Below are 27,393 nucleotides of genomic sequence, written 5' to 3'. Positions count from 1 at the left end.
ATTCCTGGAGCACAGCAGCACATCCACACGGATGGGACGTGGTGCCCCTTCACATCAGCCCTGGCAGGAAGGGGCACGTTAAACCAGGCTTGGATTCATGGAATGTGGTGCCCCTTCACATCAGCCCTGGCAGGAAGGGGCACGTTAAACCAGGCTTGGATTCATGGAATGTGGTGCCCCTTCACATCAGCCCTGGCATCGAGGGGCACGTTAAACCGGGGATACATCCATGGAATGTGGTTCCTGTTCACATCAGCCCCAGCAGGAAGGGGCACACTAAACCAGGGCTGTATCCATGGAATGTGGTGCCCATTTCCATCAGCCCTGGCAGGAAGGGGCACACTAAACCAGGGCTGTATCCATGGAATGTGGTGCCCATTTCCATCAGCCCTGGCAGGAAGGGGCACACTAAACCAGGGCTGTATCCATGGAATGTGGTGCCCATTTCCATCAGCCCCAGCAGGAAGGGGCACACTAAACCAGGGCTGGATCAGCAGCATGAAATTGTGTTTCTGGGTAATTTAACCCCCCAACAGCGTTGTGCACTGACACCCCTCCGTTCCAGAGGCACAGTCTGCACACCCCGAGGGTGCTCCCCTACAGCCGGAGCAGGAAGTACACCTCAGGCTGGTCCTGAGTGCCATGCTGGGCACCGTGCGGGCGCAGCCGGTCACCGCAGCCGCGGTGCAGGGCAGAGCACGAGCCCTCCGGGGCACCGCGGCCCTCCACGGGGAGGCTGCCCAGGCAGCTGGCGATGTAGGAGCCTGTGGAGTGCCTGTTGGCCACGGCGGGGGGTGCCACGGGCTTGTTCCTGAGCACCACGCCGGCGGCGGGGCCCCTCTGCCTGCCCGCCTCGTGCCGCTCGCGGGCACGGCTGGCGATGTTGCGCACGCGGCTCTGGCTGCGCGACGACAGCTTGCGCACCAGGCCCTGGGCACCGGCGTCGTTGTCATCCCCGTGCATGGGGCACAGTGCAGGGCACGGCGTGGGGCGGGGCACGGGGCAGGGAATGGGGCAGGGCGCGGGGTGCAGCTCCTCCTGCTCCGGGCACAGCAGGCGCCGCAGCCGCTCGGTGAGCGCGTCAGCCGGTGCCAGGCTCCGTGTGCCCGCCAGCCCCGCCGGCACGAAGCTCCTGCTGATGTACTGGTACTTGCTCTCGAAGGTGCAGCAGATGTCCTCCGACGTGAGGTCCCCCAGGCTCTTGGACTTGCAGGGGCTGCCCGGTGGGAGGGCCGTGTGGGGCAGGAAGGGCAGGGCACCCCGGGGCACCGCGGGGGCCGTGCTGGGCTGGCGCCTCTCGGGGGCACGCGGCACATCTGTCTGCCTCTCTGGGCGATGGTGGCACAAAGTCCCAGCACTGTCACACACGGGAAAGGGGAGCTGAGCCCCTGCAGTCCTGAAGGTGTCCGAGCAGCCCTGGGAAGCCGCACCGAGCCCAGCGGCCGGGCTGGTCCCAGAGCTGCTCTCCCCACCCTGCCCCGTGCCCGGCACCGGCCTCAGCCTCAGAGGAGAAGCCAACTGGCTCATGTCCTCCCTCCTGTACTCACAGGCAGTTACCAGGACATCCTGGCAGTCCCCATCGACCTCCACGAGGCTGCTGTTGTCCGAGTGCTCCCCAGGGAGAGGGTCCACCAGCATCTCCTCAAAGATGAGGTTACTGGAAGCAAAAGAACTGGCAGACTCAGGGCCTTCCCAGCTTGGTCCAGATTTCTTTCTGCAATTTCTTTTGTGATTTGCATTTAGCAAAGGGAGAGGTGGAGAACACGGAGACCCAGGGAAGTTGCTTTCTAGACCATTTAATTTTTTCTTGCCAACTAATTCCCTGTGGGCCTCACATTCAGGAGCTGGAGTTGTCCCCTGGGTAACTGTGTACATGGAACACTCTGCAGTCTCTGGGTTGGAGAACATGGTTGTATCTGGAGTGGAGAATAAAGGGGATTTGGTGGATTTTGTGGGAGTGAAGTTGTGCTGACAGGGGCTGCTCAGATGGCCAGTGACGCCCTGGGGGTGTGAAGCCACCACACTGAAGGTCTGGTTGCTGCTGCTGCCGTGGAGGCTCGAGGGGGCAGTGAGGTGGGTCTGGTCCCCTGTGGCATCCCCCTGCCCGATGAGAGCAGACACAGCACTGTCCAGCTCGCTCTCAGTCGCCAGGGAAACCTCCTCAATGAGGCGAGAGATGTCACTGTCCTGCAGGGCCAGCGTGGAGTGCAGGTCGGGGCTGTGGGCGCAGCTGGGAGAGGAACTGCCAGTCACACAAAGAGCTGCCACAGTGCTCTTCTTCCTGATGTCACATTTGTGATTCTCCAACGCTGCTTCTTGAGAAAGAGAAGTCCCCACAAGTCTGACTTTGCCCTCCATGGACCCCTTTGTGTCAGCTTCCTTTTTACTGTCAGCACAGCTTCTGTCATGTGTTTTTTCTGTGGAAAGTTCAGAGTCAGAGTCCTGTGGTGGTGGGACAGTTTCACCAGAAAGATTGTTTTCCTGACAGTCTGTGAGGTGATTTGTTTCAGCTACATCATTTGCAAAAACCAAGTGTTCAGGTTGCTCCTGTGGAGGTGGTACCAAAGACTCAGCTGTAGAATCCTTCTGGTCATTCTCCCTCTTGAACTGAGATCCCAAATTCGAAGTATTTGCCGTTGGCTCCAAACACGGAAAAACAGATTCTTTCAAGTTTGTTTCCTTCTCATTTGTGTTGTCATCACTGTTGGCTAAATTGAATAAGAGACATATTAGTTGCATACAGGACTCTGTTTTGTCTATCAACAACTCTTTTGTCCTCAGACAGACAAATGGAGAACGCAAAATTAGGTACAGTTGTGACAGAACTTAATCATGGGGTTGTGCAGGTTTAGTGCAAATTATCTGAGTGACACGAATAAATGGAAAAATACAACTGCAGGCACTTCATTGAAACTGCAGGCATTTCACTGAAACTTCCTTGGAATGTGTATTACATCAAGCAGGTGATGTAATATCTGTTGTCAGTAATGTTAATGAGGTACCATGGCATGGCTGGCACGTGGCATTACCTTCAGCTGTGTTCCTAGTCAGATTTGTACTACAAAGAAGCGTGGCAATAAAGACAGAACAAAACAGCTCTGTTAAAACACACAACACTTGGCAACAAGAGGCATGCTTCAAGCTGAGTAAAAAGCATCAAGTAGATGGACTCCAGACACGTGGCCATTGCAGAGTGTTACAAACTAAGGATCTCATTTCAGTCTTCACCAGCATGCTGCATTCACAGGAATGAGGGGCTGAATGCCTTGAAAAACACTCATTAGGTGCTTTCTCCACCAAATCCTCCTACTTGTCTTTATATGCCAAATCTGAGTTCCATAACTCATTCTTTTAGAGACTTAATTAAGCAGGGACTGTAGAAGTAAGCTTAGTTTAATATATACCTTGGAAGCAGCCAGGGGAGCCCTGAGCACCCACCAACAGTGACTGAGCCCCCTTGATGGAGCAGGAACTGCCTCTGGTGAACTTGGCACTGATGCCCATCTCCAAAATCTGAAAACCACCCAAGCCTTCCAGTGCTCCCAGACAAGGATGGAAGAGATGCACATTTCTTTGATTTGTAGATTTATCTTTTCTATAAAGAATGTAGGAGAAAATGGATACACTGTCCCCTTGGCATAACTCCTGTGAAGCAGCAGAGAAAAGCTCAGCCACAGCATTTTAGCAACAGAGGTCTCTGTGGGACAGCCTCTTCCACAGGGTTATGGACAAGCCTTACAGAGACTCCAAGGGGCAGGATCCATCCCTCACAGCTAGAAGGGACAGCTTTTTAAAGCATCTCACAGGGCCTGTGCTTTCTACAAAGGTCACTTTACTGGCAGTGAATACCTGTGACCTCCAAAAAGTGTGGAAGTGTCTCGTGTCTTTGTAACAACTTTAGGAAGAGATACCTAAGAAATTATTACATCTGTTCCAGGGAATGGCTGAGCTGTATCATCTTCACAGGCTTATCTGGAGAATCTTTTAATTTAAAACACAGCATTTCAGTGTTATCATCCTTTTTCCTGCCTACAGTTTCTTCTAGTGGTGGTAGAAAAAGCCCTGGGTGACTTTGCTCATTGTTTCTCCTAAGGAACTTCTTTAACAAGTGTTGTGCAGATCAGCTGCTCCTTCAAAGCCCTAATCTGGGGTTAGTAGCACAAAGGTGGCTTATCAACATGTCCTTATCTGTGCCAGGTAGTTATTTCAGTGGCTCCTGCAGGTGCTGGAAGTGGCTGCTCTGTTGCTGATGTGATTTGGAGCAAAGCAGCATTTCTGTCACCCCCTGGCCAAGAGAGGCTTTGGGGTGCCCCCTCTGCCTCCCCCCAGGGCAGAGATGGTGCTGCTGGCTGTGCTGCCCCAGGACTATCCCTCAAAGCTGAGGATCTGGGGACAGCCTCTGGAAGTGCATTCACCTTCCCCAAATAAACCAAAAACAGCCCCCAAAAGCAGCTGACACCCCAAACTGGGACTAGCTCAGGGTGGAGACAGCAGGTCTAATGCATCACTGTCACTGTGCTCAAAGCCCCTTAGACCATTGAAGTATTCCAGTACATCAAATATTAGGCAGGCCCAACACACTAACTTTGCTGTAGTCATGAGAATAACTGGATTTTAAAAGCAGGACTGCTGAACACACTTAGAAAAGAGCTGTTTAAAGAATGAAATTGTATTGTGCATCAGGTACATAAGACCAAGATTCTATCCTAACACATGCTTTCCATGTAACTTGGTTAAATGCCACAACCCAGGCTGTCAAATATCAAGCCTGTTGGATACAAAGTTTGACCTACTTTTACCCCTTTTACATCTATTTGAAAGTCTTTAGGCAAAACCACATGCTGTGTGCTGCTCTTCCTCCTTGAGAATGGGAAGAGGGACATCACCTGCCAGCAGCTCTGTCTCCACAAATAAATGGAGAACAGGAGACCAGACACTGATGAAGTGCAATGGAAGACTGGTCCTTAAATTACAAAAAGAGATTTGGCAAGTGTCCTTTAAGAACACTTCCAGGAATGACTGCAATTCCTCTGCCTGGTGTGCAGAGCTGACAGCTCTCCAGGGTGGCACTTTTTAAGGAGCTGATACAATCCCACCAACCTTCAGCACATCTAATTCTGCACAGTAACTCTTGTTTGAGTTGAACAAAACGAGTTGCACAAGGGCTAAGCCTTTCAACAGACTACTTCAACTACTACTTCAGAGTGATTTTGGAGGCATCTTACCAGCTGTGCTGTCCCTCCCTGTGCTGTCCTGGGCGGTGTCCTCGGCCGGGCAGGGCGGTGCCAGCAGCAGGTACCTGTCCACGGGCATGGAGGCCGGACGTGCCTGCAGGCTGCGCCTGGGGCGCCGCACGACGCCCTCCTGCTCCTGCAGGGCTGTGGGCTCCGAGGCACTGTCCTTCAGCTCAGCGGCCTCCAGGAAGCCCATCTTGCTCTTCTTCCTGCCCTTGGCCGGGGCGCTGGCCGTGCGCCGCAGCAGCCGCTCCCCCAGCGATCGCTTCCGCACGCCGGTGCCGCTGCCCTCGGCACAGCCCTGCCTGGCGCTCCTGCCGAACAGCCCGCGCAGCCCCAGCAGCTGCTTGCTCTGAAAGGACAGGAGAGCCACGGCCTGGGGTCAGCTCACACCGGGTGTGATGGGTACAAGGCAAAGAGCTGCTTCCAGAGCGGTTGGGAATGATGAAGACAAAGACCAAAGCACAGCAAAGCGAAAATCCACACCAAGCCACTCACATCTACTCTGCCCAAGGAGCCCTCGGGTCTCCGTGGGTTCATGCATGTCTGTGTTTCTCCTCACTAGGATGGCAGCCTGCCACAGCTGCAGCAGGGCTGCTCCAGGTCCCCTGATGGGAGCTGACAAGGCTGTGAGAAGTGACTGCAGTGACAGGCTGCACATCAACGTGGAGTTTTATATGCATGGCCTTCACCACAGCAATATGCAGATGTCTCAGAGCCTGCATGGACAATGATGCAAGTTTGGCAGCTGCAGATCATGCCATTAGGAACCACTGGCAAAGCTGTGCCCAGCAGTGCAAAGTACATGCTCGTGAGCTCTACCTTGGTGGCTCCTAGAAAGTGCAATATTGTGTAACTGGGGTTGAGGATTAAAGGGCTCCACTGAAAGGCAAAAAAAATGCAAATCCATTGGCTAATGTTTTCAAGACTGCCACACAAGCAAATAAGGTTAATACATAGCAAAGCACTTAAAACTACTTATTAGTCTAATATAAAGTGTCTCCCAGCAATTGGCCAGACCTCCCCACTCACGTGGATGCCAACAGGCATTCAGCCCATTAGAAACAACAATATCACTGCCCATCATTCAGACAAGCAGCAGATGAGCAGAGTGTGACAGAGACCAAATCCCAGTGGGTCTCCTCGTCCTTCCCTCTGAAGCTGCTCTCTACTGGTTTTATTAAACATACTTCTCCTTTGAAGAGCACATGAGCCAAGAGCAGCAGCCAAAGACACTCCTGTGAACCACCACCAAAGCTGGGTGTGACTGCACAGGTGCCCCCAGAGGGGCACACATCTGGGTATGCACTGCAGTGTACCCACTCTGGGAGCCCACTCAGGGACCTAAGGGGATCAGGGAGGATAAAGGCAGTGGATTTCAGTGAGGATCTGCAATACACCCAGTCTCAGCCACGGGACTTTCTCTCTGTGGTTTGGTTTTCACTTCGTTCCTCTGAGATTTCCTTGGGTGCTGCACAACTGTGGGTTTGTCACCACATTCTGTGTATCCTCCCCCAGAAGGGACAAAGACTGAGGGCCAACCTCTGAGACCTACACCCCTCACAGAGGTCAGGTTTTTGGTTGCAGGTTTTTCTGTTTATTTTTGTTTCTTAAATCACTGCAAAAGTGCCATTTTACTTCAGCACCCTGTTTAACATGACCTTAATTTCTTTGTGCTGTTTATCTCCAATGACCTCCTGTGACCAGCTCAGGAAGGCAGCTGAAGCATAAGGCAGGGGGAAAGCAGTGCTTTTACTTTCATTTTAAAAACGTTTCAAAATTAGCAGAAAAGCAAAATGTATGCACTAGACCCTGAAATTAAATTAGGTTAATTTAGATTAAATTGGCTGCTAAAAATAGCTTGTCAAATACCATGTTCTGGCACGATCACAGTTCTCAAGATTTACTTCTAAAATAAAATCAGTTCCACACACTGAAGAAAAGCACTTCCTGTATGAAGACATGATAATTAGGAGGTGCTGACAGCAGGAACACCTGTCAGTACGTGAGCACCAAGAGCAGAGCAATGGTGTGTTGTGCTTTCCTTGCTGATCTCCTGCAAGGAACCCCCTACACTCTGAGCCTCCTCCTTCTGCCTCCTGGGCACCCCAGCACAGACCCTGTGAGGTTCTGTGCTGTATTTAAATCCATTTTTATCAGAAGGAAGATGCAAGTTTCCAGCTGTACCCACCTTTCCATAGGTCTCATTAATGACTATGTGAACAAATATGGATGCTTCTGTCAGTCCTTCTAAATACACGTGGCGATAGCCTGGTGAAACAGGAACAGAAATGTTGGCACACAAATAATCCCACATGTTATGCACACCTGGCAATGACTGGCTATAAAAGTGATGTGTATAAGGTAGGCCACCTTTACTAAGCTTATGTTCTCACAGGTTTCTCCAAAACCCCAGCACAAAGTGTACTGAAGTTATAAAAGACACCAGCAGTAACTTCCCAAAGCACAGACACCAAACTCCTCCAGCTGCTGAATAACCCACCCTGAGACACCAGGAGGACTGTGCAGGCTCATCCCTGGGCTCAGAGAGGTACAGGCACACATCATCTCATGCTGGTAACCTCCTCTTTGGGCCCAGGCTGTCTGTTCTTCACACGTTTCCCAGCCAAGGACCATTCGTGGCACTCACCAGGCACGAGGCTGCTGAAGGCCACGGTCCTCTGCCCCACGAAGTCCCTCCCGATGGGGTCGTGGTCCCAGACCAGGAACCGCACCAGGGCTATCTCGGGCATGTGGATGGTAAAGGTGAGAGTCTCCTCCCAGACAGGATTGAACCCTGTGGAACAAACACCCCAGGGGTGGGAAACAGCTCCACAACAAGGGCCACCCTCGGTGTTCATGGTGCACAGCAAGAGGAGACGAGCAGCAACACAAGGGACAACACATCACTTGCTGTTGCTCATCTGGATCTGGGCACTCTCAGTCCATCATGTCAGTCACTCTGTGACAGATTTGCCTCTTGCACTGCTTTAAAAACAAATGGTTCTGCCTGGGCAGCTGGCAGGGACAGCAAGGCAAGATGGGGGCTTGCAGAGCTGAGACAGACAGACAGACAGACAGACAAATTTTAACTTCTGCAAAAAGGAGATTTAAGAACAACCCAGAAGAAAGACAATGTGATGAGCAGCTCTTGCCCTTCACCTCTAGCCTGGCTGTCTCCCCACACCAGAAATTCTGTCTAAAAGCAGAATTAATTTGTTAAAACACAATCATTTGCTTTCATCAGATGAGAAGCTTTGCAATTTAGAAAGTAATAAAAGACTCTGAATAATTTATAATTACTTTATATTATACTCTGAGAAGAAGCAATCAGATTATCTTACCATTGTCATCCACCACCCTGGTCTGGTCCTTACAGCAGTCAACAGGCAACCCAATGATTTCCACCTCAACAAAGGGATCTATGATCTATTTTTTAAAAACAAAATATTTTAAAAGCAAACCAGTGACACAAGTGAAGGTCAATTCATAAGAGATTCACATGAGAATTCAAAACCCTTTGACTGAAATCAATTCTCCAGCAGCACTGTCATGGGAAATGGTTTCATGAAGTCCAAGCTGAGTTATGGTTTGTAGTCTCCAGAGCTATGACCAGCTATGACTGATTTCCAAACTAGTAAAGTCACCCTTAAAATACAAAGCAAACTGGTTCTTAAACATCATGTGCAGGATACAGACTGGGGGAAAATGCAGTATCTTGGGACCAAAAGCTTGAGAGTCTCTGCAATGTACTAATGTATTTCAACAAGGAGAAGGTTTATTTGAGCCACGTGCTGCCCTGTCACTGCAGGAGCTCTTGTGGAGCTGTTGGGATCAGTCTCTCACCTCTCCTCGGTCCCCCAACATCGAGTCAGGAGGCTTGGGGAGCTGCTGCCCACTGATGATTTTCAGAATCAGCTGCTTTTTAGGACTGGCAGGAAGTGGATCAGCAGAGTAGGGGTTGAATGTGCCTAAAAGATGGGAAAAAAGAGAAGGGTAAGGAAAAAGACACACTGAATAAGCATCACTCCCCAAGATGCAGATACACAGCCAAAGTTCAGCCAGAAGTAACAAGAGTATGGGGCAGCTGTTATTAACTCTGAAATTCTCTTCTATGAATGCACGAAAATATGAAAGATTCTACATTTGTTCTTACTTTCCTTTCCTATGCCTTCCCAACATCAGAATGAAGACACTTTGTGAAAGACCTGAGAGTTACAGTAATAGATGCACAGCAGGACATTACCTTTGCACATCTGCTGAGGTTTGAGGACGTAACCACAGTTGCCATTTACCCTGAATTTTGCTTCATTTAACTGCATCACACGTCCCTCAGACTGGTAGTTCAGGGCCACTGAAGGAGAGAAGTCAGGTGTCATTCAAGATAATATTCCCTAGCACATGCCCAGGGCACAGGAAGCCAGGCTGGCTGCCACACATACCCAGCTGGCACCCCACGTTCCAGTAGGGAACAGGGTTGAAGTTGCTGGAGTCGATGCGATAGGCTGAGGGGTAGACCCTGGTCAGCTGCCTCTGGTTGTAGAGCATGAACTGCTCAGGCTTCTGCTGCACGGCCTGGTGGGCTCTGCCCTCGCTGAACGACAGCACATTCCCTGTGGACCCTGTGCCAGGGTTAAACACAAACAGGTGACAAAGCAGCCCCAGGTGGGGCCTGAGCTCAGACCTCACTACACTGGTAATTAATCAAGGGGAACGTGAGTTTAGTCCAAAGTTACAAGGATAGATTTTTTGTCTTACACAAACCATGCACCTCGTGTAACTGAAGGGCACTGGCTTCCCCCTCCAGGAGGGGCTTATGTACTGCCCTCAAGTTCCCAGAAGTGAAAGCCAAGCAAGAGCTCCAGCTGATTGCTGGGGGCTTTTCTCCTCCAGAACCCCAGACAGGACAATCCAGGAGAATCTACAGAGAAATCTGCTGCTGTCAGCATGACAGAAGCAGTTCAGTGCCAGGGAAGGAGTGCCCAGCTGGGCTCTGGCTTTGCTCTAGCCCTTGTGACCCACTAATAGCAGCACTCAGCCCACTTGCTGTCCTCTCCCAGTGCCACAGGCAGAGCAGCCCCTGTACCATCATCCACGAGGTCCTGTGCAGCCACGGAGTTGGTGTACACCACGAGGTCGGACAGCGCCCGGCACAGCTTCACGGTCTTCCTGCGGCGAGCCAGTCTGAGGGGCACAGGCAGCACAGACAGCAGTTGCAGCATCTACAGCATATTTCAATCCCCCTTTCTGTTCTTGCCATCAATAAGGAACCAAAACACCGTGGGCAGCCAGCTGTGTGAGGCAAACCTCCCTGGAGAGGGCTCTGGGATGACTGTTCCTCTCCACCTCCACAAACAAAATGTTTCATTTAAAACATGATGAAATAGCTGCACCACCATGGCTCTTCTCACCAAAACCAAGGAGCATTTATTTCAGTGACAGCAGATGCATTCTCAGTGGCACCGTTTGCTTTTTCTTTACATTCTCCAGTGCAGTGAAGCTGCCTGGGCTGTGCTGCACCTTATTTAACCTGCACAGTTTGCTCTGAGCACTGTTTACAGCAGGCAAAATGAGGATTGGCATCTTTCCAGGAGCACAGTGTTGCTGTCACACTTCTTTTCACTGTAAGGATAATTGCTGTTTGCAACCTGTGACAGGCAATGCAATCAGACACCAGGTGCAGCAAAACACCCCGAGCAGTGACAGACATGACATGTGTGTCACACGTGTGCTCTGGGGCACAGACATCCCTGAGGCAACGACACGGAGCTGCTGGTGGCAGCGAGCAAGGCTCTGGCTCTGCCTGAGCTGCACAACTCCAGGGTGCCCAGCTCACCTGTGGGGGTGCCCCGGCTCACCTGTGGGGGTGCCCCGGCTCACCTGTGTGTGTGTGTGTGGGGGGGGGGGGGGGGGGGGGTGCCCCGGCTCAACTGTGTGTGGGGGGGGTGCCCAGCTCACCTGTGGGGGTGCCCCGGCTCACCTGTGCGGGGGGTGCCCCGGCTCACCTGTGCGGGGGGTGCCCCGGCTCACCTGTGGGGGTGCCCCGGCTCACCTGTGGGGGGGGGGGGTGCCCGGCTCACCTGTGGGGGGGGGGGGGGGGGGGGGTTGGGGGGGAGTGCCCCGGCTCACCTGTGGGGGGGGTGCCCAGCTCACCTGTGCGGGGGGTGCCCCGGCTCCCTCCCAGGGGGGTTCTGCTGGCTCTCGTCCTCATCTGACGCACCGTGGTGCTTGGCTGCTGCCCTGGCAGCTTTCTGTGGGACAGGCGAAGCAGGGCTGGGTCAGTCCCTGCCTGGGGTGGCTCCACAAATCCACACTGCTGTGGTGACCTCAGGCAGCAGGGGCAGCTGCAGGTGTGCAGCTCAGGACCAGTGCCCTACCAGACCCAGAGTGACCCCTGGGGCTTTGACAGCAGCAGCCCTGGTGGCACGTGGGGGTTTCCATGGAGGAAAGCCAGCACAAGGCACCCATGCCCTGATCTCACTCCATCCCAGGATCCAGCCCCACAGCCACAGAGCAGGTTTAGCTGCTGGTGAGCAGAGCCAAACCTCAGGAAACAATTTCTGCCACTGCTCAGCCCAGCCCAGCCCACTGCTCTGCACACCCTGCCCACCCCACCCTGACACGGGCACAGTGACCCCCTGGCCCCACCACCCTGGCACTGATCCTGCTGGAATCCCCAGGGACTGGGTCCTGTTTAACACACAGTAGGATCCCAATACACAGAGCACTGTTTTGACCTTCCTGTGCTTCCCCCAGTATGGAAAACTTGACAAAATCACCAGGCAAGTTGAGAACAGTCTGGGCAAACTTTTCAAACATCCTTCTGCTCCCTTTTGATCCACTTACAAACGTTCAGGTTACTCTATATTATCAAAGTGTGCAGTAAAGAAAACAGCTTTAATAAAAACATTAAAACCTCAAAATCACAATTTTTTCCCATAAGCACTTATGATTTCATAGTTTCCAATTTCAACAGTATTATACTTTTTGTAACAGTAACCACAGCTTCTTCTGAGTGTTGTTTAATTCCCCTCTCATCAAGAGGTAATTAACAACATAACTGAGAGCTCCTTATCCTTTTGCTCATATGGCTCACTGAACACAGATTTCTTTTCTCCTGTTGTGATAACTCAATATTGAACATAATTTACTCTGCTGTGTTCAGTGCTGACAAAGTTGACTATACTGGAAATCGTTTGCATGGTTCAGGTTTGGAATCTGAAGGTCTGCACTGAGGGTGTTCCCCCCAGTTAAGGGCCACAAAGTTCCAGCTCTAGTATCCTGGTCCTTCCACTGGCAGTTTAAAGAGTTTATCCATGGATACACTTGGCACAAGAGCAGCCTGAAAACAGCACATGTCGATATTGCTGGGCGGGTAATTCTGTATCTGCAAAACTATCAATAGGAACCTGCCTGCCCAGGCAGCCCTTCAGCTGCAAAGGCACTGGGGGAAGTTCAGCAGCTCCCTCTTGCCTCAGTCCACAACACAATCATTAGTTGGGTTTTTTAAATCTATATATATTTTTTTTCAGCAGAGATGAAACAAATGGGCTTTCCAACCTGCTGAATCCATTAGAATAACTAGCTGGAGTAATTAAATTATTGACATACTTTCCAGCCCTCAGCATAACCAGCAGATTTCAGTGGCTGACTCGTGCCTGTGCCATCTCATTCCACAGCATCTGTCTGGCCAGCAGCGAGCACAGGGTGTGATGGGCAGTGCCCATTTCAGGCACAGCAAGCACTTGCAGGTGCCAACACACCCTGAGGAAACCCTGAGTAACCCCTGAGTAACCCTGAGCACGGAGCAGAGGTGCTGAAGGACACAGAGCACCTTAAACTGATGGCAGCTTGGAACTATGGGGTAAATACAAGTCCTGATCCCATCTGCCCAGGGAATCTTTGATGGCTCCTGCCTGGCTTCAGGGCAGATGGACTGGTGGCTAATTAAGTTCTATGAACATTTCTTGATTGCTGCTTTTCCTAAACCACTGCTCAGACTATTGGTCAGAGTGTGCTCCCTGCAGCCCTCCCCATGGATTGCATGGAGCAGGAATCCCAGCCCCTGGCAGGCTGGGGGCAGAGGGGGCTCTGGGGGCCCAGGACAGGCTGCAGACCTGGCACATGCCCCTCTGCTCATTCCCTCCCTTTCTGTCTGCTCAGTGACTCCAGGAGGGAGGAAGCTTCCAGCTGGAACAGCTCATGTTGAGGCCATAAATCCAAGCCTTGAGGCACCCTGGGAGTGTGGGAAGAGGGGAGGGGAACGGCAGGAACACATTTGTCAGGATATGGGAATGGGAGGAAACATGGGAGCACTGTCCCTTGTGGTGGCTGCTCTGCCCAGCTGTGAAATGAGACCTCACACTCCTGTGAGCTCTGCCAGCTCTGTCCTGGTTCAGCAGAGCAGGGAGTGCAGCCTGGCAGCTCCACAAACACAGACAGGATGTGCAGACCCAGGAGACTGGGAAAAAGAACCCCCTTGTGCAGAGCAGGAGCCCAGAGGCAGCCCTGGGTCCCAGCAGCCCTGGAGCAGGCACAGGCACAGCTGTCCTGGGTGGCACTGCCCAGGCTGGGACAGCTCAAACTGGGCCCTGAGTGAACAGGCACTGTCAGCTGGGTGCAAAACAAGAACATGCCAACACATCTGTCTGTGCTGCTTTGCTGCTGCACGTTTGATCAGAAAATGAACAACTCCACCTCACTGGTAAAGAGGAGCTTTCAGTCACACAAGATCCTTTCTATTCCTTTTAAAGGTTCTCCATCCTGCTGGCAGTTAATACCCTTCTGGGCAGCAATAAAGACACCAATGTCATCACAGCCTTTCCTCCCTGCCCCCACGCCCACAGAGCTCATCTCAGGCAGTAAAACATTCCCAGGGGCTCTGGAATGCTGCCAGTCCCAGGACAGCAAACAGCCTCTCACTGCACTTACCTTGTGTTTGCCAAAGTTGCCCATTAATGATCGACCGTGAGGTTTTTTTCCACCTTCTTTTGTGTCCAGGTTCTGTGCAGAGAAAGTGTAATAAGAAGTATAACCAGAGACCTTCAGAAATGTTTTTCAGGAGTCTGCTACAGTTTCTAAAAGGCATCATTTCAACACAGTACAAGTTCTTGTGTGTCAGCCTCGTTCACTATTAGAGAAGTGCAGTGATTGCAGGTGAGAGAATAAAAGTGAGTTAAAGTCTCATCTGTGAACACAAACAAACTCAGAATTTCATTACAGGACTTTCTTTGTGTACTTGATAGCTTAAAATCTTCTAACAGTAAAGAAAAATATTAACACTCAAGACAACAACAAACCAGGCAGAAAAAGCAGTTCACAAAACCAGGCAAGGAACAACAATCCACAACCTTTTAGTGCTCTTGAAAACAGCCACAAAGGAACAGGGAGGGAAAATAATCTCCCAACAGAAAAATGTGGACTTCTCACAGGCAGCCTGGAGTCTGAGCTTCACATTCCCAGCCATGCCCCAGACATCAGCTGGGTAAGTCCTGGCAGCACTTCGCTTTTTCTGTCAGAAAACACGGCCCTTCATCTTCTGAAGAGCAAAACAAAGCTGAAGAATATTCCCCCAGCATTTCAGCAAGTCCAGCTACTCCCTGCTCAGTGCTGAGCTGGATTCACTCCTGGCTATCAGAGCAATCTGGGCACAAGAGGGTTCATTCAGGTCTAGGAAAATCAATAACCTCTGTGGCTCTGTGCAGAGGTTGGGTCCAGCTCAGGCTGGAACACTCTGTAAGACGTAGACAAACTTCAGCAGACTTTTATTTTTAATAGCAAGTCTCTGGGGAAATGAAAGGCAGATCAGTAAGGAAGGAAAGGAAAATGATCAGTGAAAAAGCAGGAAAATATTCCAACTGATCCCCTTCTGGTTCATCAATTACACAGGAACTACTGGAAAAGAGCTTTACACCACCAGCACACAAAGCCAGCTAATGAGTTACAGAAGCACCAAAGCAGCAGGATGCTGAACCATTTAGATTTCTCTGATCTACATCAACACTGCTATAAATTATCTTGCAATTGTTTTAACTCATTATCCCTAATTATTCAGCTCAGTATTGCTTTAAGATCCTTAGAAACAACAGTCCCACACAATCAATCTTCACAGGACTGTTGCAGCAGGGGAAGAGATCTCTAAATGTCCCTTCATAAACTAAGTCAATTAGGAAATTCTATCATTTACTATTACCTGGCAGATGTTTGAATAATGCACTCACATCACTGGAGTATTTCAGTATTCTGGGCACATCACTGACATTAATGGGCAATCTCAGGTATCATACCCAACACCTGATGGAAATTTGCATTCTTTAACCAAAACTCTCTCAAATGCTCTCCAGGGGCCAGTCAGTTCCCAGATAACAGAGAGCTTGTCAAATGTTATTATTTCAACACAAAATAATACTGAAATGGATAACAACTGCTCCTATTCACTGATATAAGGAGTCTGCTCTCTGAAATCCCCCTTTGCTGACCTCCTGGAGGCCAGAGGGAAGCAGCAAACTCCTGGTCTCACACTGCAGAGCCACAGCCTGCAAATCACCTCCTGCTGGGTCAGAGGCCTCGTCCTTGGCCTCCCACAGCTCCTTCTCACCACTCACAACCCCCCCAGATGGCTCAGCAGCAGCACAAGCAGAGCACGTTCTCTGCAGTCAAGCCTGGCTGCAGGGAAGTCTCACAGGTGCAGCTTTGGAGAGAGAGTGGCAGGAGATTCTTAAGCCCCCCAGCGTGGGAAGGTGTGGAGAAAGCAGAGTTACACATTCCTGACCTTTGTGACTACACTGCTCAGGGCAGGCACATCTGCACAGAAAATCCTGAGTTTGACACACCAGGGTGCACCCACTGCTGGGTAAGGTGTGGGCACCTGAACTCAGGGCAGGAACTGTTGAAACTCCAAATTCTGATGCATTTTACTGTTTCACAAAAATAGCTGGATGTCAAAAGTGCAAAGAAACACATCATTCTAATCCAGAGCACTGCAAAATCAGTTCTAAAACCCCAGAACCTTGCTCAGGGCAGGAAAAGCACAACCCTGTGGTTTCAGTGCTGCAGGAAACAGCCCTCAGTGTTACAGCCCCCAGTGCCTGCAGTTCCCATGGCCTGCTGTGACAGGACCAAGGGGACAGCACAGGGATCTCTCCCCAACAACCCAGCCCCAGTCCAAGCTGCCTGACACACATCTGCAGCACTGGTGCTTTCAGAACTAGTGCCTTCCAAGTTTTACCAGGAATAAACCACATTAGCACACATTGAACCAACACACTCTCCCCAGTGAACTATATAAATTGCCTCCTTAGGTATTTTCCTGAAATGGCTCCAGGCTCTCATTTTGGGTAAATCCAGCTCTCAGACAGTGTTCCCAAGTTGTCAGTGTGCACCACACTGCCCTGCTGTGCATTCCCAGAGCAGGAAGGGCAGCCCCACGTACCTGCTTCATGTGCACATTGAAGCTCTGGTGCGTTGCCTTCAGCAGGGCTCTCACAGTGAAGCTGTCAGGGTCTTCCTTGTCCCTGATCTGGGATTCCTTTATCAGAGATTCCAGCTTTGTCCTTATAAAGGATTCCACCTGGTGCTCAGTTGCACCATTACTCTGAAAGACACGCAAGGAGCCCAGTTAAAGCAGGTGATTCTGCCCTGAGGGGGTCACCCATGCTCCAACACTCCCAACATTTCCCCTCTCTGGGTAAGGAAAGGCTTCTTGCACAATCTGCCTTTTCTGCTGGTGGCTTTACTGCCATTTCCCTGATGCCTTTCTCTCCATGGCTCTGACACAGCTCACAGTGCCCCACTGAAGCACAGCCCCACAGAGACCACCCCAGGACCTGGGGCACTCTCTGTCCCACAAGTGCCACAAGCCCTACCTTGGCTCTTAGAGGAGAAAGAATTCTCAGTGAATGCACTTACACACTCCCTTCAAAACATCAGACAACCTAATCATTGGAGTCCTGCTCCAAACAGTAAGAAAGGGAAGGAATTCCTGTTAACAACAGTCATATGGACTATACAGACTCAAACCAGGCACTGCAAATAAAAATGGATCCTACAGAACAGCGTGCACCTGACCTAGGAATCAAAACCTTAGCAATTAAAAACTCTCATCTGCTGAGGACTGGGAACAGGACATGGGCAGTGCAGGAAGGGAATGCAGAGCTGGGCACTGACTGTGCACATACATAGCAGGGCTTTAACTTGCAGTCGTCCTCGATTTCATCAGCACTGTCCTCTTCTGAGACTTCTCCCTCCTCAGCATCTGCTGCCAGGCTGCAGGGCAGCTTCTTACCCTGGAATGAGACAAGGGCAGTCACAACAAATGCAGGTGTGATCAGTGTTATTTAGTGCAAAGACCAAAACTGCCCATTCCTCAACTACTCCTTATGTAAACTGTGACCTGCATTTATAAATCATTTTCAGAGTCTCCTGCAAACTGGTTCAAGGGCCCAGATTATCACAGCTGATATTTTAAGCATTTCTGAAAGAATTTGTTACTTGAAGATCTTTGCAAGCTCTTTCCAAACCAGCACACCACTTCCCATCTCCCAGCTGCCCAAAGACTGTTTGGAGTTGATTCCTGAATAATCAGGTTTACCCCTAGCAAGCACTGTATAGTTAAAATAAAACACTGAAAAATCAAAAGCTGAGATTTGTCATTGGCTCTTCAGTGCAGACACAGAAGGGGTCCCTGGCAGCAGCCCTGAGCACGAGGGGAGCAGCCAGGGGTGCCCCACGAGGGGAGCAGCCAGGGGTGCCCCACGAGGGGAACAGCCAGGGGTGCCCCACGAGGGGAGCAGCCAGGGGCGCCCCACGAGGGGAGCAGCCAGGGGTGCTCCCAAACACCTGCAGCAGCACAGGCAGTAGGGCACAGCCAGGGCCAACAGCACTGGGAATGACAGAGGCCTCCATTAGAAAGGAACTACTGAATTCCATGTCTAGTTTCCAACATCTCACTACACTGGGAGCAGCAAACAGAAGTTATTGGCCACTTCTGGTAAAAGAAAAAATTACAAGTCCCTGCAGCTCACTTGTCCTTTTCAGAGCATTCCCTTTGGATTCTCCTGTGTGACCACTTCCAGCAAAGCCCAGTCCCAGAACCTCAGAACTGGTGGCTGTGGGACACCTGAGTGTCTGTGCTCCCCTCTCCTGCTGCAGGAGGCTCAGCAGCAGCTCTGGGTGAGCCTTCCTTGGCTGAATCCCACCAACCTGCAGGGCTGGAGCCTCTCCCAGCCCCCTGGGCAGCTCCTGCCATGCTGCACCAAGCCCAGCTGGACCAGCTCTCCCTGCTGCTCCAGGCTGGGACCTGTGGCCATTGCCTCCATCTGCTCCCTGATAAATCACCCATCACACTGCTGTGTTACTGGGCCTGTTCACAGCCCTCCTGCTTCATCCCTGACACAGGGAGACAGGAATTACAGCCAGAGTTCTGCAGAAATGCAGAGGGTTGATTTACAGGCTGCACTTTGAAATTAATAAAGCTGCTGCTAATGAATGGTCAGATTCACTTCCATGTTTGCACCTTCACAGTGGCTCAAACCCAGGAGTGTTATTAGACTGACACTATATACACTAACAAGATCAAAGCTATGTCATTAATTGAAATGGTTTGGCTAATCAATCAATCAATACTGCCTTTCAAAGGAAAAGGTATAAAAAGAGCAAAAATAATAGCAAAAAGCTGAGAACTTGGTTTACTTCTCAACAAGATACTGATTCCTGAATCTGATTTTATCTTTTCCAATAAGGCTTTTTAAATTGAGCAGGAGATGGAAGACAGGGCTTTGTGCAAGGATACAGTCATGCCTGAAACAGAATTTCTCATTCTGAAAACAGCTCAGCTCCACTCCAGTCTGTACTTACCCACAGGGCCTCAGCACAGAGGGCTGGAGGATCCCACTGGAATGTGCTTGGAAAAGCAGCTCAGGAGTTCAGTTCAGAGCAGCAGAGCCCCAAACCTGTCCTGTCTGTGGAGCACTGGGGTGGTGTTTCAAGCCAGGTTTGCTGAGCTGGGTGCATGACTGACCATTCATTTGGAGCCCTGAACACCAACCAGCCCCATGTGCTTGCACAGTTCATCAGCCAGAGTCACCCCAGAAAACTGAGGCAGTGACATTCAGAATCACCCAGAGGATTTCCAGGCCAGGGTCAGCTCAGTACTGTGCACTGAAACATGTTCAAACAACCTCAAACTGAAATTGGGAATCCCTGTAGCCACACTGATACTGAGGAGAGAGGGGGAAAACAGTATCTTGAGAGCTCACAGCACAGTAATTGCCCCCATGGGCCAAAATAAATTAGACAATCCAATAAGCCACAGGTCTATTAATCATCCTCTCAAAGGTCTGCCTTGAGCATCTCTTACTCTTTCCATCTTGGTCTTGGAAATTCCTTCCAGAGCCAATCTGTTTACAGTGAAAGGCTCAAAGAACTAATCCTGCCCACAGCACCAATTCAGTGCTCCAGGGCCTCCTCCAGCTCCTTCCAAAGGGCTCCTCTGCCACAACCACAGCTGATGAACAGGGCAAACAGGCTCACTCCATGAGCTGCTGCTCACAGCAGGGCAACAGCACAGGCAAGACATCTGCACTGTTATACCACCCCAAAATACTCTGTCCAAGGGTGGACTGTAAGAGAGTGTTTAGATACTAAAGGGATATGAGCTGGTTCTGCAAAACTAAAGACAATCTACCATAAATGTCACACACTGACTTTTGCTGCATTCTGAACACACTGCCAGGAGCAAGTTACCTTCACCAGGATTTTCCCTTTCAGACTCTGAGGGCTGGGAAGCTGTCTGGGATCTCCAGTGCTCACAGATGACAAGTCCAGTTTGTCACCAAATATGTCCTTCAAGTACTGAGCAATCTTCTTTTGCTGTTGAATACTGCAGTGGTTTTCAATGGAGAGGATCACTGGAAACCTGGAAACAGAACCTCAGTCAGAGCTGTGTGTGAAGGGAGAACACCTGCACACTCCCCACACCAGCCATGGATGTAACTGCCCATTTCTGCCACAAATGTGCCCCACTGTTTCTAAACTCTGGGCAGCCCCACAGTCCCTGGCAAGGAACATCATGTGCCAACTCCACACCAAATAAGAACCACCTCCTGTTTCTCATCAGTGACATAAAACTTTTGGGCACAGTTGGTTGGTTTGTTTTTTCCCCACACACTCATCACTGGGTCACAGTTTTTCTTTCTTATTCTCTCGAAACTACTGAAAATTCTCTACAGCCACTCATGATTTGAGACTGCTGCTGTGCATATATGGTTGAAGTCCATGATAACCTGGTACACAGCAAAGGGAACAGCCTCAGAACACTGTCCCACATCTCAGTATTTCCTCACACTACACATGTGACAGCTTTTCAATTTGCCTGCTGAAATAAAGCACTTGCTGTAAGAAGAGAAAATCATAGTATTGATTTTGAAGGAAAGTTTCCCTGTGGATATAAGTGGGAAGTTCTCTTATTCAAGTGTCAAACTGTTCAGAATCTTACTGAGTTTACAGTGCACAAAAGGTCTGATTTGGGCAGAACTTTCTCACTCGATTGATGGAAGGAGCTTGTGCAGCTCAACAACAAACACAACCTGGGCAATAAACAGGGAAACAGAGCCAGGCCTGGTGTGCTCACAGGAACACATGCCCTGCCTGGTGCTGATGCTGATTCCAACGTGGGATAACCACAGAAAGCAGGAGCAGCTCCAGCCCTGGCCTGCACTCACTCATTCTTGACGAAGGCGTATTTGTTGATGGTTTCGGCCACGTCCCGGAACAGGATTTTGGAGGTCAGGGTGTAGCCATGGTGCACCACAGGCTCCCCATCAGGACCATCCCAGCAATCCACTGGCAAGACAAAGAGCCAGACAGTCAGAGATGCCCATGATCCTGTACATCCTGCTGCCAGCAGAACTCAGACCATGGAGGTGTCAACAAGGCTCATTCCACCTCTTCTGACATACCAACTGAGCCAAGACTAACAAGGCAGTCTTTTCCTAAATCAAATGAGATTCCTGCAAACTAGAACAGTCTTTTCCCCTTATCCTAAATTGATGTTTTTCCCTTATACATAAAATTACAAAAGGGCAATAGATCAAGTAATGTTCAGAGCTACCTTGGGAAAGCAGTTTCTGCTTCTGAAGGCAAACTATTTAAAAACAATTTATCTTTTCCAATTCCCAATTTAACTTGCAGTTTTATCAGTGATTATACAAAGAGCAGCATCCAAACCATCACATGCTGATTGGACAAGCACAAGGATACTTCTCCCAATGAATTAACTGTACCCTGGATTTACACCTGACTGTGATGTTTTGTTATTCAAATCATGCAGAATTTAGGAATCCAACATGATCTCCACATTCCCCCATGGCAGAGGGCTGGAACTGGATGACCTTGAAGGTCCCTTCCAACCCAAACCAGTCTGGGATTCTATGGTGTTTATGATGTTTGTCTGAGATGGTTGTGCCCAACAAAAAACGCAGTTTAGACTGCTCAAAAACAAGACTTTACTGCTGAAGGGAATCAGACAGTGAAGTATTAATGCTTTGAGTTTGCCACTGACTTTGTGCTTCACAGAAATACCTGTCACCCCCAGAACCTGCCAGTCCCACTAAAAAAATGCCATCCCACTCCCCAGAGCAGGGAACCCAGTACAGAAACCTCATCCCAGTCCAGAGCAGACAGTCCCACCACAGACACTCCAGAGCAGACAGTCCCACCACAGACACCCCCATCCCACCCCAGGACAGGCAGTCCCACCCCAGCCCAGGACAGACAGTCCCACCACAGACACTCCAGCCCATCCCAGACACCACATCCCGCCCCACCACACACACCCCAGCCCAGCCCAGGCAGTCCCAGCCCAGGCAGTCCCAGCCCAGGCAGTCCCAGCCCAGGCAGTCCCAGCCCAGGCAGTCCCAGCCCAGCCCGGCAGACGCACCCTCGACGCAGCGGCAGCCGCTCTGCAGCACACGCGCGTACATGTCGGCGCGGGACTGGGACAGCAGCTGGTCCCCGCTCAGGTACGTGTTGTGGGAGGAGGCGATGAAGTAGTTGCAGAGGGGCTGCTCCATGTCCTGGTGCACGGCGCAGTGCAGCGGGTTCAGCACATCGCCCGCGGGGCTGCGCATGAAGCGCGTGAAACCTGCGGGGAGGGAAGGGAAGGGACGGCGCTGCCACAGTGCCAACACAGCCACCGGTGCCATGGGTGCCACACAGCCACAGGCACCACGGCAGGACAGCGCAGGGCACACAGAGCCAAAGGTGCCACACTGCCACAGGCACCACGGCAGGACAGAGCAGGGCACACGGAGCCAAAGGTGCCACATGAGCAAGTGACTGGCACCATGGCCAGGGCAGAGCAGGGCACACAGAGCCAAAGGTGCCACACAGCCACAGGCACCACGGCAGGACAGAGCAGGGCACACAGAGCCAAAGGTGCCACACAGCCACAGGCACCACGGCAGGACAGAGCAGGGCACACAGAGCCAAAGGTGCCACACAGCCACAGGCACCACGGCAGGACAGAGCAGGGCACACAGAGCCAAAGGTGCCACACAGCCACAGGCACCACGGCAGGACAGAGCAGGGCACACAGAGCCAAAGGTGCCACACAGCCACAGGCACCACGGCAGGACAGCGCAGGGCACACAGAGCCAAAGGTGCCACACAGTGACCAGCACCACAGCAGGACAGAGCAGGGCACACAGAGCCAAAGGTGCCACACAGCCACAGGCACCACGGCAGGACAGCGCAGGGCACACAGAGCCAAAGGTGCCACACAGCCACAGGCACCACAGCCAGGGCACAGCAGGGCACACACAACACACTGCCCCAGAGCCAAAGAGCCCACTGTGGATACAGACATGGGAGCCAAAGGGATGTCCTGACTTGGAAGCCAATGCCTTTGTGCCCCCAAGCCCCTTGCTGGCACCCTGTGCTGTGGCCCAGCCCTGCCCTGCCCGAGGATGCTGCACTCACAGGGCAGCAGCCACTTAAGGAGAACTGAGAGGCCACCACGGCCAATTCACTAATCCAGCCATCTTCTCTTAACTTACAGTTTTCTCTACCCTTCAAGGGTATCCAAGAAGGTGATACCTGCTTTGTATTCATAAATTAGAGCAGCACTGAACAGAAAAAGTTTGAAAAACTCCTCCAAGAATGGGAAATGCAAAGTATTTCCAAGGGGCAGCACAAACACCAACTCTGAAAGCAACTGAGAGAAAGCAGCAGCAGCAGCAGCAGCAGCAGCAGCAGCAAGGTTAAGAGGAACAGAAATGCTTGCAGAAATACTTTCTAAGTGTCACAGATTGTTCACTTTACTTTCCTTATTTCAGTTGAAGTGCAGTGCCCTGGGTCACACCAGAAGCTCGTTGAAGGGGGTCACACTCAGGATTTAAATATCACAGGAGGAAGATTTCTACATCCCCCCACCCCAAACCACCATGTACATTTTGCTGCTCCATCAAAGTTCCCTTCTGGGCAAAGGAACACACCGTGGCATTTAATCCATTTCATCTCAGTATCAAATCAGGCTGGGAGCTAAGTTGGATTCTGAATAATACTATTCATAATTGCTTTCCCAAACAATGTGAGTAAGGTATTAAACCCCAGTGAAATTGCAACTATCCACATTTTATTTCACATCAGCATAAATCAATGGATTGTGCAGGAGCACAGGTCTGCAGAGACAGGGGAGAATGCAGCCCTGGCTCCCATTCCTTCCCCTGGAGCAGGCTGGAGGATGAACTAGGTGGTGTGGGATGGTTTGTGTTTATGAACTCAGTGAGCAATAACTCCCTGCAGCCTCAGGCACCCATCCCATTGTTCCTGCAGGATGGCTGTGATGGATGTGGAGTGCAGGAGCTGCTGCCTCACCCCACCTACTCACATCTCCCCCTTGGCTCACAAACACCCACCCACACTCCTGACTCTGATCTATGGGAGCTTCTGACCCAGTCAAACATCAGGAGCTGCACCAAAACACCACTAAAGCTCTTCTATGCCACTGCAGCATATCAGGACAAAACTCACTCTGAAATCAAAACTTTTACCTTCAATCCCAAGGACATTTTGCTTCTTGTTTTCTTCTGACACTTCAAACTTCTGTATGATGTCCAGGCAATATTCTGGTGTCACATTATTCATCTGCACAAAAATCAACAGTGTCAGTGCATTTATTTTTAATATCATATCACCAGCACAGGAAATTCTCCTTTAGACTTCTGGGCCCAGCTGAAGAACCTTCCCATCAAACACTGAGTTCAGTGAACAGGCCAGTCAATAACACCACTGAAGTTTCTGTCAGTGCTGCAAAAGCCTCCTGGCTCTTAACTTAGAGGAGACAAACAGGAGTGAGCAGGACCCATCACTTAAAACCTGTGTCATTTTAGATTCAAGATGAAAATGAGATGTTCAGTACCCTTAATAGTTGCACTGGGCAATAGTGTTGAAATGAGAACTATGAAGTTTTATTCTTTAATAAAATCTTCTTAGATATGCAAAAAGATTTGGCAGGGTTTGATTACATTTTCATGCATTTTCCACTCCTGTGATTTCATTACTTCCAAGAGAGTTCAATATAAAACACAGGCTAGGAGAGAAATCATTAAATTCTGAAATTAAAAACAGCACCACTTCTGAAACAAACAGAAGTTTTGTCAACAGCTTCAACTGGCCACAGATGAAGTTCCTCATCTGAAGTTCTAACTGACTTGTAGGGCACTTTTAAGTAGACACTTGAATTTCCTTTAAAATTAAAGGAAAGAAGCAGCTTCCATCACTCATCTTTTTTTCACTCCTCTTGAACTGGAGAGAACCAAAGGGAGAACCAAGACTGGGTGGATTTCATTTCCTGCACTACCAAATCCCAGGAGGACAACACTGGCACTGGAACCTTTGGCAGGGTGTTTGTACCATCTCTGGGTTTGCTGTTTGTGCTCTGCACCCTCTGCCAAAGCAGCTCAGCCCCCGACCTGTGGCACTGGCTGGAACATGCAGTGCCCTCTGTTCCCATCACTGCTCCAGGCAAGGGCAGGAATGGGGTCAGACACCATGAAAATTACCCAGTATTCGCTATTTAAATCCAAAAATAGTCCCTCTGTGAACTGCTGTCTTCTTAATGGGCTTCTCTTTCAGATGGCCAAACCCACTCCATTTACTCTGCTCTGCCTGTAGCCTTTGGTGAGTCTGTGCTTTCCATGATTTCCTGGAGCTCAGTATTCCCAACATTCACCTGTGACACCCAGGAGCAGCTTGGGTGGCCTCCTCTGGGCCTGCTGCTGCCAAGTGCTGAGCTCCTCCCAAGGAATGTGGGGCCAGGACTGACCATCTCTCACAACACCTCAAAGGCTACAGCCTAAGCATGAAAAATCACCAGAGGAGGAGAAAACCAGACTTGTCAGCATCAGAAGTGCAGTAATAGGGGGCAAGTGAAGCAGTTCCACCCACGTGCTGACTCGGGAGGAAAAGTTGGGAGATCTTTCCAGCCTTTCTCCCCTTCCCTCTTCTGCACAGGGAAAGCAGGCTCAGCACATTGCCTGCTCCAAACCTGTCATTTGGATCTCCCAGCTAAGCCAACCCTGAGATGCTGCAGGGACAGCACAGGATAACAGAAAAAAGAAGAACTCAGTAGAAAATGGAAGCGATTGCCCTCTCAGGGTGATGCTGGTGCTTGGCTGCAAGCACTGCTCAGACAGACCCTGCTGGGGCACAGCTGCCTCCAGGGAATTCTCCATTACCAGGGAATGTCTCAGCCAGTCCAAAGCTGCATCTGCTGGGGAAAGTGCACTCACTTGTGCTGCTTAAGCTACCCAAGAGATGATGACTTTGGCTACTCATTTAAATTTGTTTTCACTGAATTTTAAAGTGCTCCACGAAAAATAATATCAAACAGTAATGATCATTATTGATGACTGAGCATTTGGGTATGTGGATTGTTGTAGAAGTTCAGCAATGGAGCTTCCACAATCTCTTGGATACGTGGCTACTTTTTATATTCCTGGTTCAAGCCTTTAATTTTGATGTAGTTGTTTTCTTTTAAGGAGTATCAGCCTGAGTAACCAGTAAGATCTTGTTTTTTAAGTAAATGACCCACCAATTTTCCTAAAATAAGATCCTTTGAAGCTACAAAATAGCAACATTATCCCTAATCTCCAGTGTGCAAGTATGAGAAAGAGGAGAGAAATCACTGGTATTGTCTTCCTTGTCTGAAATCAGCAAGCTCCAGTCTCTCCTCTTTCCAAAGCCCATGTACCAACACTGGTAATATTATAACCCCCCTTTGCCTTTTGGGGTACTCAGTCCTGATATCCTTCAGCACCCACTGTCTGAGCTCCCAAACACAGAAAACATTCCCTGGCACACAGAGTCTCATTATATCCCTTGACAACTTCTTCCAAGAGAGCAGGTGGAGTTGTTGCAAAACATGAGCTGTTCTCAATCCCCACTTCTCACCACTTGTGTCACATTCTCAGCATTCCCCACAGCCCTGGTTGCTCCTGGGACACTGCACAATTAGTGCAGACAAGAGGAGTAAATTCAGAGCAACACAGAAGGCACTGGTTCATTCATACTGAGTAACAGATTTCCAGTTCCATGTGCATGTTCTGAGGTTACACAGTTATTTCCTCTGCAGTTAATGACAACGAGCAGGCCTCCAGTTTTTGCCACCAGCTTGCTCTGAGCTGCATGAACAGCAGCCCTTTAAGCACAGAGTGCTTTGGTGCCACAGCCACGGTGTGGGACTGACATCTCCGTGTGGTTCCTGTCACTCGGGGCACAGCAGGGCCATCCCCCCACAGCACTGCCCTGGAGCCCAGCCAGGGCTGCTGGCCCACAGCTCAGGGGGCTGGCCCTTGTCTCAGGCCATGGGAAAACTGCCCTGCAGAGCAGCTGAGCCATGGCAGGGCAGCAGTGGCAGTGAGCCCTGGGGAACCTCCTGCTCACAGAACTAGAACCAAACTGCAGGGCTGGAACGCTGCAACAGCCTTTCCCTGGCATCAGCCTGTCAGCACAGGAGTCAGAGGGGGCCCTGCTGTGCCTGAAACAAAAGCACCTGTGATGTGGCTGCAGCAGAAAGCAGGGAAGGACAGGCAGCCATTGGACACGGGGCAGCCCCGCTCAGGGTCCCAGGGCAGGTCCAGAGGGGCAAGAAACAGCAAAG

General features: G+C 50.5%; 1 protein-coding gene across 2 annotated transcripts in view; it reads right to left on the bottom strand.

Annotated features, from left to right (window-relative positions):
* Window positions 1-415: 415 nt before the first annotated feature.
* Window positions 416-27,393, bottom strand: part of PLCH1 (phospholipase C eta 1) — a 44,970-nt gene continuing 17,992 nt past the window's right edge. Inside the window, exons 6-23 of one of the 2 annotated variants that reach the window (XM_071566161.1) lie at window positions 24,284-24,377; window positions 22,171-22,374; window positions 20,954-21,074; window positions 19,977-20,148; window positions 17,411-17,518; window positions 16,666-16,827; window positions 14,166-14,237; window positions 11,388-11,485; window positions 10,321-10,418; window positions 9,677-9,856; window positions 9,481-9,588; window positions 9,081-9,205; window positions 8,579-8,663; window positions 7,885-8,031; window positions 7,426-7,505; window positions 6,057-6,116; window positions 5,226-5,586; window positions 416-2,708 (exon numbers count right to left, since the gene is read on the bottom strand). In XM_071566161.1, coding sequence (XP_071422262.1) covers window positions 598-2,708; window positions 5,226-5,586; window positions 6,057-6,116; window positions 7,426-7,505; window positions 7,885-8,031; window positions 8,579-8,663; window positions 9,081-9,205; window positions 9,481-9,588; window positions 9,677-9,856; window positions 10,321-10,418; window positions 11,388-11,485; window positions 14,166-14,237; window positions 16,666-16,827; window positions 17,411-17,518; window positions 19,977-20,148; window positions 20,954-21,074; window positions 22,171-22,374; window positions 24,284-24,377 — 4,386 coding nt within the window. In that variant the 3' untranslated portion in view covers window positions 416-597. The remainder of the gene's footprint in view (window positions 2,709-5,225; window positions 5,587-6,056; window positions 6,117-7,425; window positions 7,506-7,884; window positions 8,032-8,578; window positions 8,664-9,080; window positions 9,206-9,480; window positions 9,589-9,676; window positions 9,857-10,320; window positions 10,419-11,387; window positions 11,486-14,165; window positions 14,238-16,665; window positions 16,828-17,410; window positions 17,519-19,976; window positions 20,149-20,953; window positions 21,075-22,170; window positions 22,375-24,283; window positions 24,378-27,393) is intronic. The other variant, XM_071566162.1, reaches the window with a different exon arrangement.

This window comes from Pithys albifrons, chromosome 11, assembly GCF_047495875.1.
Source record: "Pithys albifrons albifrons isolate INPA30051 chromosome 11, PitAlb_v1, whole genome shotgun sequence".
In the NCBI taxonomy this organism is placed as follows: Eukaryota; Metazoa; Chordata; class Aves; order Passeriformes; family Thamnophilidae; genus Pithys; species Pithys albifrons.
The sequence above is the reverse complement of the archived record's forward strand: the minus strand, read 5'-3'. Positions and strand labels throughout refer to the sequence as shown.